The sequence below is a fragment of the Triticum urartu genome, chromosome 4A (assembly GCF_056163025.1).
Source record: "Triticum urartu cultivar PI428250 chromosome 4A, HENAU_Tu73, whole genome shotgun sequence".
Taxonomy (NCBI): Eukaryota; Viridiplantae; Streptophyta; class Magnoliopsida; order Poales; family Poaceae; genus Triticum; species Triticum urartu.
In genome coordinates this window covers 604478733-604497132 of record NC_141876.1, presented here as the reverse complement: position 1 = coordinate 604497132, position 18400 = coordinate 604478733, and the positions used below count along the sequence as shown (strand labels likewise).

Sequence of the window (18400 nt, the reverse complement as noted above, 5' to 3'; positions counted from 1 at the left end):
TGTAGTAGGGCCCGTGACAGGCCCATGCTGAGCCGAAGCGCAGACTTTTCTCTCGACTAGTTCTCAACAACAGGATCCTCACAACCGACCACCTGGCGGTGAGAGGTTGGCCGCATGACCTGGTTTGTTAGCTCTACCTTATGGCCCTGGAGACTGCCACCCACTTTGTTTTGGAGTGCCCATTCACTTCCATGGTCCGCTTGTTGGTGATCTCCTAGATGGACGGCCATTTATCTTCAAAAATAGTGTCCAACTCACCCTTGGTGGATGCATGGTGGGAGGGATATTTACAGCATTTGGATGCTGACCAAAGGAGCGCTTCAGCCTCTATCTAATACACATCATATGGAATGCCTGAAATGAGAGTAACCGCCGCATCTTCAATGACACGCATATATATGACATACATCGAGGTGGCTCATCCCACCTTTGAAGACATTAGGCAGAGGGACCAGAACGAGGAGTACTTCGCATGCACTGTTAGGGTGTGCTTTGTTCGGTTTTTGGCATGTACCCATTTCAAAATATGCCAATTTGTACGTATTTCTCTATTCTTAACTAGAACATAAAGGCGCGCGTTGTCGCGCCTGCCTATCTTAAAGGTTATATTGTTGAGTCATGATAAATTGCTTTGGGAGTAAATGAGAAAGAATCTAGGGTACGAAATACACATTGTGGAATATTCAAAAAGAACAATACACATTGTGGTGCATGCATCTTGAAGCTTGAAAGCTTGAAAGATAGTGCACATCGAGTCATGAATTGAGGCCCTGAAATGCATGGAATTACAAGTTATCTCTTTGTCACACACATAGGTTTGCACATACAGTCATGAATTGAGGCCCTGAAATACAGTCATGAATTGATAGTGCACATCTTCCTAACAAGAGCAGTGGGGGAAATATGGAAGAAAGGGGCTGCCTGTGCCGATGATCCCATTAGCATGACATAAACGGAAGGAATAATCAACAGACGAACTGGAAGGAGTAAAAGGGACAATCCAAACGATAATAATGCTGTCTAAGAGGCACAACAGCCGGTAGATGAGGAGATCAATTTTTTTTGTGGCAAGATGAAGAGATCCAACTTTTGGGGCATAAGAACATACCTGAGCGAGGATGCGGACGAGAGGAACCGAAGCGGAAGGTACGCGACAGCGCACTAGCGCTGAGCCTAATTGCGAAATCTGCGTATCGTGGGGGACTGGGGAGATCGGCTTAGGTTTTTCTCTTTCGAGGGCATGGAGTACGCACGCAACAGGTGGAAGAATCTCGTGCGGCCGTGCCTAGGCTACATGGGCTTTTGGTTGCTGATCGGCCCGTTGAACGAGGTGACCCCTGGCTCGGTTCGTGGAGCAGCGGCCGACTGTGTGTGCTGAAGCGTCGCGCGACGCGGTGAAAATGACCTGCAGCGCTCGGTGGGACGACGGATCGATCTGTTCAGTAATGAAAAGAATGCGCTCCTGCCCCCCCCCCCCCCCCCCCCCAACCCCACCCACACACCCACACATGATCCATTGACGTTGTTTTTTTCCCAAGAGTTTTGTGGTCTCTTTTTTTTGCGGAAAAACTTCCAATCTATTTATCTTCAATCATGGCAGTACAACGAACACCAAAAATAAAAATTACATCCAGATCCGTAGACCACCTAGCGACGACTACAAGCACCGAAGCGAGCCGAAGGCGCGCCGCCGTCATCGCCCCTCCATCGCCGGAGCCAGGCACAACTAGTTGTAGTAGATAGTCGGGAAGTCGTCGTGCTAAGGCCCTATAGGACCAGCACCCCAGAACAGCAACCGCCGCCGATGAAAAATAACGTAGATCGGAAGGATCCAAACCGAAGACACAGGAATATAGACGAACAACGAAGAGATCCGAGCAAATCCACCAATGATAGATCTGCCGTAGACACACCTCCACATGCCCACCAACGATGCTAGACGCACCGCCGGAACGGGAGCTAGGCGGGGAGACCTATATTTCATCTTCAGGGAGTCACCGTCGTCTCGCCTTCCTGATTAGGACACAAACTCTAGCAAGATTGAAAAAAATGACTAAAAACGGAGCCGTCCCGCCGGCCCTTGTCAGGATCCACCGCGCCTCCATGGCCCTAGGGCCACCGGAGACGAGGCGGACCTGCGCCGGCGCCAACAAGAGGCACGAACCCTAACTTTCTTTCTTGGAGAAGGAGGAGGAAGCGGAGCCCGTGGTCTCTGTGCTAAGGGGTGCTCCAATGACAGTAATTGTGTAGTTTGGGTGTGAACATCTATCACTAATAGTATGTATATCATAGGCAGGGGTAGGCACGATAATGCGCTCTAGAGTCCGGGCTCTAGGTAGCCCTTTTTTTCTTCTTCTGGAGACTTCATTTTTTTTACTTCACAAAAAATTCTGAAAAAAACTGTGCTTACACATATAGATGTATAGTTTGTACTTCATGAAAACACAAAAAAGATAAAATCGTGTATAAAATTGGACCTTTCTATTGTTGTTGTTCGGCCAGGATTTTGTTCTTTTGCATAGGCTACAAATCAACTTATTATCAATGGAACTTTACGGACATGTGAAGAAAACCTATATGTATCTGTGCAAAAAAATATTTTTTTCTGAAACTTACAAATCCCATTTTCGATGTTTTGGAAATATTGGTCTCCCTGGAGCCTGGTCTACAAAATGCCGCACTGGGCCAGGCAGATCTATCTAGCTAGTGGTGTGCTAGTCCGGCTGTGAGCGGTAGCCTACGGAAGACGAGATTGGTGTCCAACCATTCCTCAAAAAGAAAAAGATTGGTGTCCAACCAGAAGTGTCAATGCTACACTCTAATTGTCCTCTCAAACAAAAGAAGTGGTCTGTCCCAGTTGCCGTTGCAATTGGTAAGATATGTTTATGGTGTTCGTGTGATAGACACTTCTCCAGTAGCTAGCATACACATGTAGAAGTACCTAAGAGCATCTCCAACATATTTTGATCAATTTTATGGTACTTGAAAAACTAAGGGACAGCATGGCATGTTTAAATAGCGCAGTGATGCGGGGTGCCTGTGAAAGGGTTAACGAGATTGCCATCGTGTTTTGTATCCCATGTGTTTTGAACACTCCATAAAATGTGATGTACTTCCACTAAAAAAAGATGAATCCCTTGTGAAAAGAACGACCGTCCTTGATAGAAGCTGTCATGAAACCATGTATAGTACTCATAGATCTATTGACATCGATCATATGCTTACGGGAGGAAGATGATGCTCACTAATAGTACTAGTTTATTGAAATTCCAAAACTAATTGAAAATACATATCACCTTTATAAGAGCACCACACGTTGGTTAATAATATTATAAATGTGTAACAAAATCTTGACACATCAAGATGTAAGTTGCAATCCAAATGTCTACCTCTCAGCATGTTTGTTTTCTTAAACTGTGGAAGTTGCAATCTATAGAATTTTACCTTATCCAAAACCAAATTTCTAAATTGGCACAAACAATTCTCTTGCGAACATGTACTAATTTCTAACCGTATAAAAAGTGCCACTTGAGTGAGATACATTTTATCCCAGCCATCCAAATACCATTAGTCTATTTCCTAAATACTCCCTCCGTCCCATAATGTAAGACGTTTTTTGACACTAAAGTGGCGTCAAAAAACATGTTAGACTATGGGACGGAGGAAGTACCAATTAATGTATAATCATCTAATCACACCCCGGACCACCTGATATCCCCTCACCAATCGTAGTCAACATGCCTACCCCACATCTTCTTGGAAGCGCCGCGTGCACCGACCTTGTGCAACGAAGTGTACGCGGTTCTCCGGCCTCTCCATGCATTAACGTAGTCCACCGTTCCCCACCATTCACGCTCACCAGCGACAAGTGTCCCACCTCACTCCCCTCAACGACTGGCATAAAACAACGACTTCCGGTCCGAGCGCCTGACCTAGGTTGTTGTTGCCGCTCCCCAATGGCCCCGCCCCACCACTCAGATGCTCATGGTCATGGTTGAAATCTTCTTCCAACGTTGCCAGTAAGCCTCCTCCATAAAATAAAGCTTCAACCCATTATTGCTCTGAGTGATCAATTATTCTTCAGAAATCTCCATGTTGGCAGCTTATTGATGGTTTTGAGTTAGTGTCAATTTATATTCATTCTCATTTTCTATCATAATCCTCAAAGCGAATGTAAGTTTTAGCCACCACCTTCATTAGCTCGCATCTGAGACTTGACATTGCAAATGCCTAATCATGTGTTGTAAAAAGATCAACATTTTAACTTTAGTGTCATTTTTTCAATGAGAAAGCATGTATGTTCCAAATAGTGTTCTATGAATGAGATCGTCGTCTTTTTGCAGCATGTATGTTCACACGGTTCATGTTCCAAACAGTGTTTTATGAATGACATTGATTCATCTATGATCATTTGGTCTGAGAATTTTATTTAGGAACTTCTATTTTTAATAATTCATTGTCTGACTATCATGGTTATTTGACATGGTGCATGCTTCTACCCATATGTTTGGATAAGCACATGTCTCGTTGGAGCTTAAATATGACATATGTATTTGAAAAGAAAAGGGAAATAGAACACATCAATGATATCTGAAGTGCAACTACTAACTTGAAATTCAACACATCAATTCACTTATGTATGCTTTTTTATTCTCAAACAAGAAAATTTTGGTATGCATGAAAGTTACTTTGCTAGATTTTTGATACAATATTAAGCGACCAAGTATTACCAACAAAAATGCCTTCTAGAATCCGTGAGTATGTAGGACATGTTTTAATACTCCATGTAAAAAAGTCACTTCTATCAACAAAAAGGAGCATGTTCTTACATTTCATTGTTCAGCATGTACACACATATTGCTCTAGATAAGGGTTTCATAAGTAACCCGCAAAAAAAACTATAATTGGAAGGTAGAGCACCATAAAAACTTTGTTCGTTTCATTTAGATTCTCTATATAGGCCTTCTAATTAATGACCCGAGGGCTTTGAAGTTAGTATACGTAAATATAGATATATACTATTTCCAGATATATGAATACATATCCTCACTAGTCTCAGGACAGGTTGCATGTGAAATATCATGAAATGTTATATAAAGCTTCTCCTGCTTCATGTTTAAATATATTTTGTAATGCCTCAGTGTGATGGATGTTTGAGAAATGGCATAAAGCTATCAAATTTTAATTAGATCCTATCATGCTGAGTTACCTATTGGACTGAAATTTTGAACTTTTGTGTGTTAGCTTTACCATTTCTCAATTATGGAACCTGCATAATTTTTGTTATAATTTCCCTCATTTTCAACTGATTTGTTCTTCCAAAATTGTTATTTTACACATATGAGTTTGATTTAATAAGTTGTTATTTTAATAAGTTTCTTGACACATAACGGTCTGCAATGTATATATGCAGAATTGGTTAACTGACTGACTTTTTTATTTTTAATTTTCCCTTACATGCATCTTGTTCAAGAATTCATCCGATTAACCAGTTAACTTGCCGATTAATCCCTACTCATAGGGTCCCCGAGTAGCTGATTACCCGATAAATCGTCCGATGAATTGATTAAATGGCCAATTAACTTGCCGATTAGCCTATTAATCCTCTACTCACCAGCCGACCGAGCAGCTACCAGTTAACGATTTCCTCAACAATGCATGCATTCACTTGATGAACTTCAATATATGCATCTTTGCTTCGTCGGAGTGCATCTATCAGATTTTTAGTTTGCCAAACAATAAACTCTAGAGAACACCAATTCATAAAAGATACACACAATGATTAACCAACTTCATATTATAGTATCAACGATGAATTATAATTGTATTATATCATATTTTATTTTTACATCAATTCCGTATTAACTTATGCACAATAAGATTGATAGTACCTCCGTCCGGGATTTTTAGTCCGGCGAGCAGCGTAGGGGCGTCCGGTTTTAAGAGGCCGCATGCAAAGCGTTCATCCTTTCCTATTTGCTCATCCACAAGGTAGTTAATGCCATTGAAAAGCTAGCCGGTACAAAGCTACATGCAGCCAATGCAAGTGTTGTGTTTATCGAGCTGTCTAGCTTTATTAACGAGAGGAGGAAGAGGTAGTACTGCTCTGCATGCACGCGTGCTAGGCAAAATCGAAGCATTCGCATGCATGCAGTAACTGCACGCGAAGCTCGTTTGCCGCTGCCCTTCTGAAAAATCTGGCGCAGTTACCCAACCCACCCCAACATTTTCTGTCTTGGTCCATGCGCCTTGGTCGGGGGGACTTGAAAACCCGGATGGAGGTAGTAGAAAACTACTTTCACATGTGTGATCACTAGTGTATTGAAGAGTCAAATTAAAATAAATATTTATATTAAACTTTTATATTTATATATAACTCATTTTTATACATAATTCATAATTAATATAATTTTAATAATTTTACATGATAGTTAATCAAATAACAATGCTGCTAAATAGTAATACTAGTGTTATTTACGTTATAATTGTATCTCTATGGTTGAGAAATATGCATGCACACCATGTTGGATTTAAACCCTGTTTATAATAAGAGTTATATTGGTTTTTAGCATTTTATATGGTGTACCTATACAAATATATTTAAACTAAATCTCCATCAATGTGAGAAAATAATAAACCAACAACAGCACATGCCTCATTGGATTAATTTGTTATACGCTTATTCCTATATATGCATTCTTAAAAATTCTTGTAGATATCTCAAAGGTATATTTGTCATAAATATCTAATAGTTTCTTGTTCTAGAATATAAAAAATAATTACAAGGAGCTTGAGGTGTAAACTTACTTTGTTAAACTGAGTTTATTATTTTTAGATATTTACTAGGCCCTTGGATGCAATAACAATTGACTAATCATGTAGTGATTAATACTCCCTCCGTTCCTAAATATTTGTCTTTATGGATATTTCAACAAGTGACCACATACGGAGCAAAATGGGTGAATCTAGACTCTAAAATATGTCTACATACATCCGTATGTGTAGTCAATTTGAAATGCCTAGAAAGAGAAATATTTAGGAACGGAGGGAGTATAATTTTACATAATTAGTAAATGGACAAGGTCCTCCATCTCGTGGGCCTCAGATAGTCGTTTCTGTTAGCACGGTCCATCACTAATTTATATTGGTTATCAACTGACGGGCTTCAAACCTAGGGTTTTCATGCATGTCACTATGCATTAGCCAGCGGTGATATAAAGGGCATTAATGGGCACATCACCTGTTAGTGGCGATAGCGATACTGTTGGAACCCAAAAAAGCTCGGGTAACTATAGTGGTGGACATTGAAGAGCAAATGACGAGCCCTTCTATGGTCCATCAATGAGCGTGCTAGCCTTGCATAAAACAAAGGCGTAAGCGTCGTCCTAGGAGCAAATTATTACTCTTCTAAAAAAGGAGCAAATTATTACCAAACGGGCCATGTTTGGTGCCCTTTCTTAGCAAGATAAGTCATCAAAAATTTATTTACCACTCGAACAAATAGAAATTTATGTTCTAACAAAGAAAAAAAAGGAACATATGCAGCACAATTTCTATTTCTACCATGAACTATTTGCATCATGAGGTACCTACTTAGACTCCGAAACAATAATATACTTGAGTCAATAATTTGAAATTTTTCTATAAGCACAAGGGAAACAACCTTTGCAAAGCCATGTGCTACCGTAATGGCACACTATAATGTTTTTTTTTATAAACTCGCCACTTTATTAATCAAGAATGTTCATAGGTACACGCCGTGGATCATGGGGAGTGCCCAGCCACACATGTCTACCTAAACTCAGATTACAAGCAAATTTGGCAAGATTGTGAGCCTCGAAATTATGGTACCGTGGCTCATGAACAAAAGAGCAAAAAACAAAACTACTACTATGGTTCATTATTTCATGTACTACTGCCGCATGAGAACCTCCCGTTCCCTTGTTTATATCATTCACCACTCCCAGGAAGTCGGATGCCACCTTTAAACTCTGCAGTAGTAAATCATCCGCCAGTGCCAACGCTTCCCTGCATGCGTATGTTTCCAGCATGGTTGGGTCAGTTACCCCTCGGTACAACATAGCCGAGGATCCAAGTTACCCCTCGGCACACTATAATGTTGGACACCTAAATTTGGTTGGACCCGCTTGTCCCAATGGGCCCGTGATGGCTGGCTTTCCTGGCCCAATTTTCATATGAAGCAGACCCATCAGCCTGGAAATTTTGGGCGGGACCAGTGCTCCAATGCATAACGTTGACCCATTCTGATCATAGCAAGAGTGATTACCGATCATCATTGTGTGGGCCAGTCTTATTAGGTATTGTAAGGGAGATTTCTCCCCCAAAAAAGGTGTTTTAAGGGAGAGTATCCTATGATACCATGCTATGGGTGTTTCCGTGAAATAACTTGCGATAGCACAACTAAAAAGGTTTTAGCATTAAAAAGAACTAGTACATCGAAACGACACAGTCTCATAAAATTTCAAATATATCAAAACATAGTTAGATATAACAAGAACATATCGCGTCATGAATAGTACATGGAAGCACTAAGAGGTCTATAACACCCTCGCCCCCCCCCCCCCCCCCCCCCCCTCTCTCTCTTTCTAGCCGCACCCTTAAATTTTTTCCGTTGTTTGCAGGAGCTATGCTTTTTAATTAACTTACAGGAGGGGGATTCAACGTACTTTTTTTATTTGTTTATAATTTGATGAAAGGCAGTGGCGTTAATATGGAATTTTTTTAGCATCAGTACAGACACATGCGCTCATATACACGCGCATACACTCACCCCTATGAACACACGCACGCACACCCTATCCCTATGAGCACCTCCGAGAGACTGAGTCGGCATATCATCTTGAGATTTATGAAGTCACCGTAGGCGCCTCGTCGTCGACGGGAACGTCTCCTCCCACTAAAAACGCATCGCCGGAAATCCTGAAATAAATCCAGAAATAATGCGAGCACCAGGATTTGAACCCTGGTGGGTTGGGGATACCACTGTCCACCTAACCAACTCAACCCCAGGTTGATTCGCCGTTAATATGGGCCTTATCCATGGCCTTCGAAGTAAGGGCAAATTTACGATATGTACCGGGATGGTCATAGGGGGAAGTACCCTGCTCTCACCTGTTGCGTCACAGCGCCGTCATCTTTCCTGTCAGTGGCGCCCTCACTTCATGGGTGCCCAATCGCATTCACCATGGTAACTAGAAGATACCCCGTATGCTACAACGAAAAATCATTAGAAAGTATTTGAATTCATATTGATAATGGTGTATGGTCTATGTTGAGAACTATCCAAGAGATAAGAATCCTCTATATCTAAATAACTAGCCCCCACTAACTATTTCTCACAACATGCAAGCATGCCAAATCATCCCACAAGATGCATGAGAAAAGCGAACCAACCTGTGGTTGGATGGTTAAAGGGATTGTGGTATTCCCAGCCCACCAGGGTTCAAATCCTGGTGCTCGTATTTTTTTCCTGGATTTATTTCAGGATTTCCGGCGATGCGCATTCAGTGGGAGGAGACGTTCCCGTCGACGACGAGGTGTCTACGCTGACTTCGTAAATTTCAAGATGATATGCCGGCTCAGTCTTTCGGAGGTGCTCATAGGGGTAGGGTGTGCAGGTGTGCGTTCATAGGGCTGAGTGTATGCGCATGTATATGAGCGCTTGTGTCTGTACTGATGTTCAGAAAAAACATGCATGAGAAAAGGCCCATCCCTACTATCATATGTGTCTCAACATGCAAGCACGCCACTTCATCATTAAACATGCATGAAAAAAAGACTCATCTCAACATGCAAACATAGTACACAAGAATTTTCATTCTTCTACTCCCTCCTTCCATCTATATAGGGCCTAATGCGTTTTTTAAGACCGCCTTTGACTATTGACAAGATTAATAGTACATGACATGTACAATGTGAAAATTATATCATTGAAAGCTCCTTTCACATACTAATTTAACGGTGTGCTTTGTGTAAGTTGCATGTCATATATTATTGCTCTAATATTTGATCAAAGTTAGCCTCGAAAAATGCATTAGGCCCTATATAGATGAAAGGAGGGAGTATGTTATTTATATTTAATAATTTTTTTACAACAATATAATAATTGAACATAATAAATTATATGTATTTTCAGTTTTAGCTTTTTATATTATTACTTCAAATATTCATGGTTCAAACGACGAATCACATTAAAATATGTTGTAAAATATTTCCGCAACAATGTGCGGGGCATCATCTAGTTTTAAAGTTATTGGTGGATCATCCTTGTCAAAGAAAAGACATTATAAATGATTCTTGTGATACCTAATATGAAAGAGGTTAGAATGTTTTAATGATCCTATATTTGGTCCGATGATAGCAGAAGATACCAATATGACGTTAAACGAAAAGCTAGGTCAAGCGTGTGTTGAGTGTTGACTCAATCACCCAAATATAAGTGTGAAAGTGAACATGTCAATTTGCCGAAAGTTTAAATTCGTGGAACCTAATGACGACGCATAAGATGATGTATAAAAAGTTAAAAACTAGGCTGATCTGCCCTAGGTACTGCGTCAGCACGTGCTGCAATCTATCGGTTGGTGTTGGATTTGGAACTCCACAGCCTAATAGCGGACTTTGATGAGTTTGCAAACCACATGTCCAATGAATGGTAAGAGCAACTCCAATGGACCGATCCAAATGGACGGTGATTTCGTCCGCTTTTTCTTTGTTTGGGTCGGCCGCCCGTCCGGCGTCCGCCCTGTTTTTCATATGGGTCGGCAGCGCGCCCAACGCGCCGACCCATATGTGCAGGCGTGGCCGGCTGACCGTCCAATTTTGCATTGCATTCAGCATATTGTGAAATAAAAATTTAACAAACAAAATATTCCGCCCAAATAAATAGTATAGTTTACAGGCCAAATAAAAATAAAAATGTTTCACATAGTTTTACAAACGAATAAAAGAAGATATATCTATTGGTTGCCAACATGAGTCCATATATGCTCAACCAAATCACATATTGGGAATCGTCGGAGTCGCAAATGAAATTGTGGAAAAAGTACTCGTCGGCAGAGTCCATTTTCGTACCTTGACAAACTAATCGAACAGTTTGCGGGCATCGAAGAAGGAGACGGCCGGCGAGGGGAGACGCGCGCCCACAGACCAGCTAGCTGCCCTGCCGGCATGCGACGAGTGTGACGGCGTTCGACGAGCATGCCGGTCGTATGTAGCGGGGGCGGCGAGGCGTCTTCTTGGTCGCGGGCAGCTGTGCGGTTGGGGAAGCGGCGGCGGGAACTAGTTTGCTCCCCAGCGGCGGCGGGCGACTGGGGGCAGGGGCGGCGTTGCTGGGCGGATGTGGAGGCGGCGGCAGCTGGAAGAGTCGCTGCAAAAATGGACGGTGGCGTCAGTGACGAAGGAGGCGGGGGGTGAGGGTTGCTTGTTGGCCAGAGGAGGGAGGCCAATGTGCCACAGACCAGCGGGCCCGGGGACAGGAGTAGGCGAACACACGCACGTCCGTTGTGTGTCCACGCCGACGCAAATCAGGCTCAAAAATGGGCCGGGAATGGGTCCGCGCGTCCGTTTGGGTTGGCGCGTTGGGCCGCCTTTTCTGTCCGTGCCGACCCAAACGAACGGCTGCGGATGAAATGGTTCGCCCTATTAAAGTTGCTCTAACAGCCTAATTGCAAAGGAGGCAGAGGAATTATTCCGAATAAAAGAGGAGGCAGAGGAATTAAGCGACGGCACGCATGAATGAAATCTGTCTGTCTGCCTGTGTGTCAGCGGCGGATCCAATGAATGGTGATTGCGAAACGAACGAGCTTCACGAGGGAAACGATGGCGATCTCGCCGCCGTTGGGCGTTGGCCCATAACCCACTCACTCACTCTGCCAGACACCAAGCAAGGGAGGACGTGTGTCCACCTCAACCATTAACGTTCTCGGCAGTATAGCAGTTTACTTAACACTGTTGTGGTGTGGTGCTCGTGTCGTGTGTACCCGACCTTTAATTAATGGCAAATAAACGTGAGGACGATCGACCGGACGCAAAGTTTCTTCGGAAGTACTAAGCAGACGATACACAGCAGCCGAACACTGGACGATGCTTGATCTAGCCGCTGGATTCCACTTTGTCCAACGCATGCACAGTTGGATGAGTGCGATCGTGCACAAACCGGCTGAACAACGTCGTGTGTATAGCAGCACTCAAGTTTCTTTCTCTCAAGTCTCAAGCGTGAGGTCCCACCGACCACCGTCCCAGCGGTTTTGGGTGTACGTGTCTGTCTGCCATGAACTCGTTACCGTTCACTGTTGATAGCTAACCAATTCCCAAGTTCCAGCGAAGAAGAGAAGTGGATGTCCGTGTAACCAACGCAACCTGCGAGAGATGGATGTTACGTAACGTAGTACGTACGAATACGATGTTAGTGTGGCAGACGGACGTGCTCGTGAGTTGTGAAGCTGAAACACCAATCTTGTTCTTAGATGGAGTAGGCAGCTAGTAGTGCAGAAAGTACTGCCAATCTTTTAGATTGCGGAGGAGATTTGGGTCCTAATTACTGAGCTCTAAATACTATAGGAGAAACGTGTGGCTATGTGGGCGTCCAGTGCGTCTCGTCCATTTCCGTTCCTGCCGACGGACAGGGACGGAACACCTCACTCGCTCACGCTCACGCTCGAGCCTATGATTTAGAGGTCACATGCAGCTTTAATTCGCTCAGACACGCAGCAGCAACCCAGCTCATCCCAAGCCTTCTACGGCTATAAGAACCAGCCAGCCCTCTACCGGCCAACACAGAGCAGAGCAGAGCAGATCGAGCGCCTCCATTGCAGCAGGAATGGACTTCGGTACTGATGAGCGCCAACACGGCCATGGCGACGGCGGCGACGCGGCGGAGTGGAAGAAGGTGGCGGAGCTGAGGGCCGTCGCCGAGGCCCAGGACCCCGCTGCCAAGGTACCCTAACCCTACCGCATCCATCCATCCATCGTCTCCTTGATTCCTCGTCAGCTCGTCGCGTGAGTACTATGACATATAGTACAAGCCAGAATCTAACACGACACTAAACACCCGACATGACACAATGATACGGCTAAACCCATGACCCCTGTCACTGTCCTCGACTCCCTAAACCCATGACCACTTCATTTCCCAATCAGCACGGTTAAATTAGGTTGCTGTGTTGGCTGTGCTAGCTTAATTAGCTGATAGTGGTTGGCTGGCCACCCACTCTTCTCATTTGCGAGGAGAGGAGATACGTCCAATCAGCACTCCAATCTTGATGGTCAATCATCTTTATAGAATTGGCCATCCAACCATGCATCGCACATATCGGCTTTTTTACTTGGTCTATTCTACGAGATTTTTTTTTCATGACTACCCGACAGAAGCTTATGGCAAGGGAGGTTTTTGTTCAACCATGGATGGTGATGTAATCTTAAGATTGGGCCTCCATCTTAGGTTGTTGCTCTATTCTTACTTTTTTTGCAAGATAAATTATTTCATATTTCGACGTGTTGGCTGTCCATCTTGTTATGCAGAGGCCTGACATTTGCTCAATGTGGTTGTATCAACTCAATATAACGATTGAATGGAAATGTCTTTGTAAAGAAAACATGTATCGTATGTGTGGGCAACAACAATCCACCTGTTGATCTACGCTATCGTGCACGTGTAGGAGGAGGACGATTTCGTGCTGCGCCGGTTCCTGTGTGCTCGGGACTACAACATTGGCAAGGCGTCGACGATGCTCCTCCAGTACCTCGCCTGGAAGCGCGTCACCAAGCCCCATGGCTCCATCTCCGGCGAGGAGGTGCGCGACGAGATCGCAAAGAAGAGGGTCGACATGCAGGGCTTCGATCGTCTTGGTCGCCCCATGGCGTATATCTATGGCGCACGCCACTTTCCCGCCCGGCGAGACCTTGACGGATTCAAGCGCTATGTAGCCTATGTCCTCGACAAAATATGCACCAGGTACATCCATATATTGATTTTTCATACTAGCTAGCTACGTTTCATCAGCGAAACTGTTCTATGAACGACAAAACATGGACGATGTGTGGACGACAACAAATCCAACGGCCGTTGCACCGCTGTGGGCATGCATGTGTGCGGCCAGATTATCACTGCCGTTCATGAGTCGTCTGATTTTGCCGTCCGTATAGCAATCTCCTTTCATCAGTCGAGTTATTAATTGATGGGTTTGTCTTGGTCGTTATAGGTTGCCGGTGGGGCAGGAGAAGTTTGCGGCAGTGATAGACTTGAGAGGGTGGGGGTATGCAAACTGCGACATCCGAGGCTATGTGGCAGCGCTCGACATCATGCAGAGCTATTACCCTGAGCGATTGGGGCGTGTGTTCCTGATCCATGTGCCCTACATGTTCATGGCCGTATGGAAGATGGTTTACCCCTTCATCGATGACAAGACAAAAAAGAAGTTTGTGTTTGTCGTTGATAGGGACCTGGATGCCACTCTTCGGGACGCCATTGACGACTCCCAACTACCTGAGGAATACGGCGGCAAGCTCAAGCTATAGGGCCACAGTAGTTCAATGTCGTGCAAGTCCATCTGACTATCGAACAATTAACATATGCAATTAAGGGTGCCCCGAAATAGCCATCGATGGAGCCTAGATGAGAGAAGCGACAATCCGTTCAATGGTAGGAGATCGACTCACCGTAGTCTAGACATAAATGCCATATGAGGCTATGCAACCACCCCCACTGACGTGTGCCCCTTTATGTATGTTTAGCTATGAGTGAATCCTACATAAATAATTCAGATGAATTTGATATGGGAATTGACTAACTTGTGTAATAGTATGAGAGGGACTGGTGAGTCTAATTAAGTTAATATTGTACATACACATCAAACATTTTGCTTGGATAAACATGTATCCCCCCATTCTGAAATCTAAGGCCTACAGATTTAATATGAAAGCCGAGAATATTTATTTTAAAACAGTGGAAGAAAGGCAACCGCACACCTGAACTTTTCATCCAAGCTCAAAAGATGTTGTGCCTTATTGGGCCCCTCCATCCAAGTTCAGGTGTAGTATTCATGTATACTACCTCCGTTCGGGTTTATTGAGCCTCTTTGTATTTTGGGCTTGACTTTGATCATCTATAGACTACTAAACTATGAAGTATATGCTAACAAAATTATGCTGTTCGATTTGTATTTGAAAAAGCTTTCCAACAATATAATTTTTGTGACATATAGTTTACATTTCGTTAGTTAAAATTTTAAGTCAAAGTTTAGCCCAAAATAAGAGGGGCCTAATAAACCCGGACGGGGGTAGTATTTGTAAAGAGCACATGAAATTTATAGAAGAAAAGTAATAAGTAAGATGAACATGAATTTTGTGAGGTGAAAAGATGTCACAGACGACACAAATTGATCATTTTTTTCCTCGGGCAGTCACAGTCTCACATATAGCTGGTCAAATGGGCCGGTTTTTTCGGGCCGGCCCATGAGCACGCCGGCACGGCCCGCCTTGGGCCAGGCACGGCACGGGCTAAACGGGCCAGGCCCGGCACGCGGCACGCCCTGGGCCATGCCTGGGCCTGGAGGCTGGGCACGCGGGCCGGCACGGCACGGCCCGATTAAGTTTTTATATTTTTTTCTACATCTATATATGGCCCAATATGTAAAAATAGGCTAAAAAACGCTCAGTGCGTCAAATAAGAGGTTAAAAATATGCGGCCCACCGTGCTAAACGGGCCAACGTGCTGGCCCGTTTACTAACTGGGCCGTGCCTGGGCCTGGGGCGCAGCACGCGGGCGGCACGGCACGGCCCGTATAGTAATCGTGCCCTGGCGGGCGTGCCGGGCCAGGCACGATTATGATGGGCCGGGCCGGCCCGTTTGGCCAGGTATAGTCTCACAGATTAACCACATGTCTTCCCGAAACTGCACTCGGAAGTTGGCCCAAAATTGCACGCAGCCTGCCCCTCCCACACGCTCTCTGCCCTCGCTCCCCTTCCATCCTCGTCTTCCCCGCCGCCGCCCAGATCCGGCGTCCCCGGTCCCGGTGGCCCGCAGCTCACGGCAGGCCGTCCAGCCTGTCTCTCCTCCCAATCGAAGCTCGGCCCCGCCCCGCCGGGCAGCTCCTCCCCGACGCCCTCCTGCAGGTAGGCGCCCGCCCACATTCCACCTGATTGATTGTGCTAGCGATGCCACTTCCGGCGCATAGTGGCCACTGGAAACTGCCATTGCCAAGCGGAGTAGAACCTCTTACCTTAGCCTCCATGGTTGCTACCGGTAGAATCGCTAATCATGGGTCAGACATGAATACTGTATCGAAAGATTGTATTGATGTATGTGTGCTTAGTTAGTACTCTTACTAGTAAGTTTTGTAGTACTACTCAGTGTGGTAAATTGTACAGCCGACCTTTGTTGAAAGACACCATGCATTGCAGTGGTGTACACAGTTCTTAGCACACCGTTTATCTTTCTCTCAAACATGCATTGTTTCTGGATATCAGTTTGTAGCGCATCACTGTAGTCCAAATCGATTACCTGCCGCTGAAGCTTAATCCTCCCAGTTTTATGTGATTACCAACTAGCCGTGTAACCATTGATCGCTGAGAAACCAGAGCACGTAGGAGTCTATCAGAACTTACCCTGTAAAACTTCTGCCACTATGAAAAATGCATACAATCTACTAGTATTTAACTAGCTAGCCCGAAACAATTTCAGCGTCAAATGCTACTTTGTGACAGGGGATCTCTGTTGTCTCATCTAGCTGCGAAATTATAGCCCCCATGTAATCTAAAATCTTGTTTTTCTTCTTTCTTTTTTTCTATTTCCTCTCCCTCACCCCCTTTAACTCTGCTCCCTGTAATGGCTTCAGTTTGGGTAACATATGTTCAGGCCGAGGTATGTCCGCCGTTGACGCGTCAAAAAAAAATATCAGGAAACAATACCCTCCGAGGTCTGAACAGCTATCCACTCGTACAAACTAGCAGATTCTTTTGCCACCAGAAAGGAAAAGGGAGACACGGATCACCATGGCGTTGCGGCAGGCGCTGGGATGGTCAGACGGGGAGGTGATGCGGCCCGAGTCGAAGCCCTGCTCCCGCCTGATGCGGCACACCGCGGGCATCTTCTCTGTCGGTGGCGCCCTCGCTTCCTGGGTGCTCTGTCGCCTTCACTACGGTAGTGTTTTCTGCCACATACTTTACCTTGTCAACTCACTAATCTTCAAGCATACGCCTATTTGTTTGTTGATACTGTCGTCCAAGCTGTGGATCTTGCTCTTTTCATATATTTCTCTCTATATATATATGGTTCATCATATGAGTACAGTTTCGAGTGTCACTGGTCGTCGAAAGCAAGCAACTCAACCTTGAAAGTATTTGGATTAGCTAACCCTGCACTGTATTGTATTCATGTCATGGGTCATATATATATGCAGGTCCGAGGATAACGGTCCCGAGGAGCGTGAGGTGGGCGTCCTGTGGAGCGATCTGCACGAGCTTGGCGTCAGCCCCGCTGGTGCGGCTCTTGAGCCCGGAGTGCGAGCCGCAGAACATAGCGGCTTACGACAGGCCTGAACACAAGCCTGCATAGTGGTAGTACATGTATCTTGGAGGCCAGGTTCTTGATGATCTATCCCAGGAGATGGAGACATGTCCATCTGCACTTGTCGTGTGAGAGAGGTTCATTTACCCATATCCTAGCTGCCCTGGACCTGGTTGCTGCGCGAGTCTGATGGTGTGCGGTGAAAGGTCCAGGAGTTCAATGTGTCCTTTTTTTTTCCTGGCTGTTGCTGCTGGGTGTTTTCTTCTTCTGGAAGTAGTGTATTCGGTATTTCTTCTGTAACTTAACATGACAGTGTTAAACAAGTCTTCTATTAAGTTAGAGAGGGAGTACTTACCTCTGGTGTCAAGCAGAGTGCTCGTTCTTCCTCTGTTGGAAGTGAGCTCTCAACTCCAGTCTGACTGAAAGTAAAGCCTAGTTGAGCAAAGAGCAAAGGAAGACGGACGCCACCGTCTGCTGGCCGGCCGGCGTTCATTGCGACGGCACAACAGCGTTGGAGTTGGTGGCACTGATCGGTTGACGAGAAGAGGGTTCGAGCGGCACTCACGCGTGAAAGAGCACGAGGGAAACCGGGTTCTCCGCTGTTTGGTCATTACTACTCGTGATGGATCAACTCCAACCGCTGAGTAATAAGTAAGGTCTTCAATTAATCCATGCCGTACGTACCAATGTGTGTGTTACAGTGATAGGGCACTCCATCGATTCTTCTCGCGACTATTCGGTCCAACACCCACTTATCTCTTCTCAGGGGTGGGGCTGGTAATTGAGGAAGGGAATGGGAAGCAACAAAATAAAAGGCTATCATCGTTGCTCTCGCTCTGCAAACTACAGAAACCAGTAAAACACACGGAAAATCTT

At 44.8% G+C, this 18400-nt stretch overlaps 3 protein-coding genes across 4 annotated transcripts; 2 read left to right on the top strand and 1 right to left on the bottom strand.

Moving 5' to 3' along the window:
* Nucleotides 1-1577: 1577 nt before the first annotated feature.
* On the bottom strand, nt 1578-2625 carry LOC147977202 (uncharacterized). Its single transcript, XM_087521097.1, is given in 2 exon segments — nt 1578-2135; nt 2617-2625. Coding segments are annotated over 2 exon segments (567 nt in total).
* A 10150-nt stretch (nt 2626-12775) lies between these two features.
* LOC125554395 (uncharacterized) lies at nt 12776-14793 on the top strand. The gene is made up of 3 exons (XM_048717962.2): nt 12776-12955; nt 13677-13972; nt 14220-14793. Exons 1-3 carry the CDS (start codon nt 12839-12841, stop codon nt 14533-14535), a joined length of 729 nt encoding a protein of 242 aa, XP_048573919.2. The 5' UTR covers nt 12776-12838; the 3' UTR covers nt 14536-14793.
* A 1113-nt stretch (nt 14794-15906) lies between these two features.
* Nucleotides 15907-17863, top strand: LOC125553173 (uncharacterized). 2 transcript variants are annotated; one of them, XM_048716957.2, is made up of 4 exons: nt 15907-16131; nt 16854-16879; nt 16969-17158; nt 17418-17863. In XM_048716957.2, exons 3-4 carry the CDS (start codon nt 17011-17013, stop codon nt 17570-17572), a joined length of 303 nt encoding a protein of 100 aa, XP_048572914.2. In that variant the 5' UTR covers nt 15907-16131; nt 16854-16879; nt 16969-17010; the 3' UTR covers nt 17573-17863. The 2 variants fall into 2 exon arrangements, with proteins under 2 accessions (XP_048572914.2, XP_048572917.1); XM_048716960.2 differs by lacking the exon at nt 16854-16879 and having other exon boundaries at nt 15999-16131.
* Nucleotides 17864-18400: the final 537 nt, after the last annotated feature.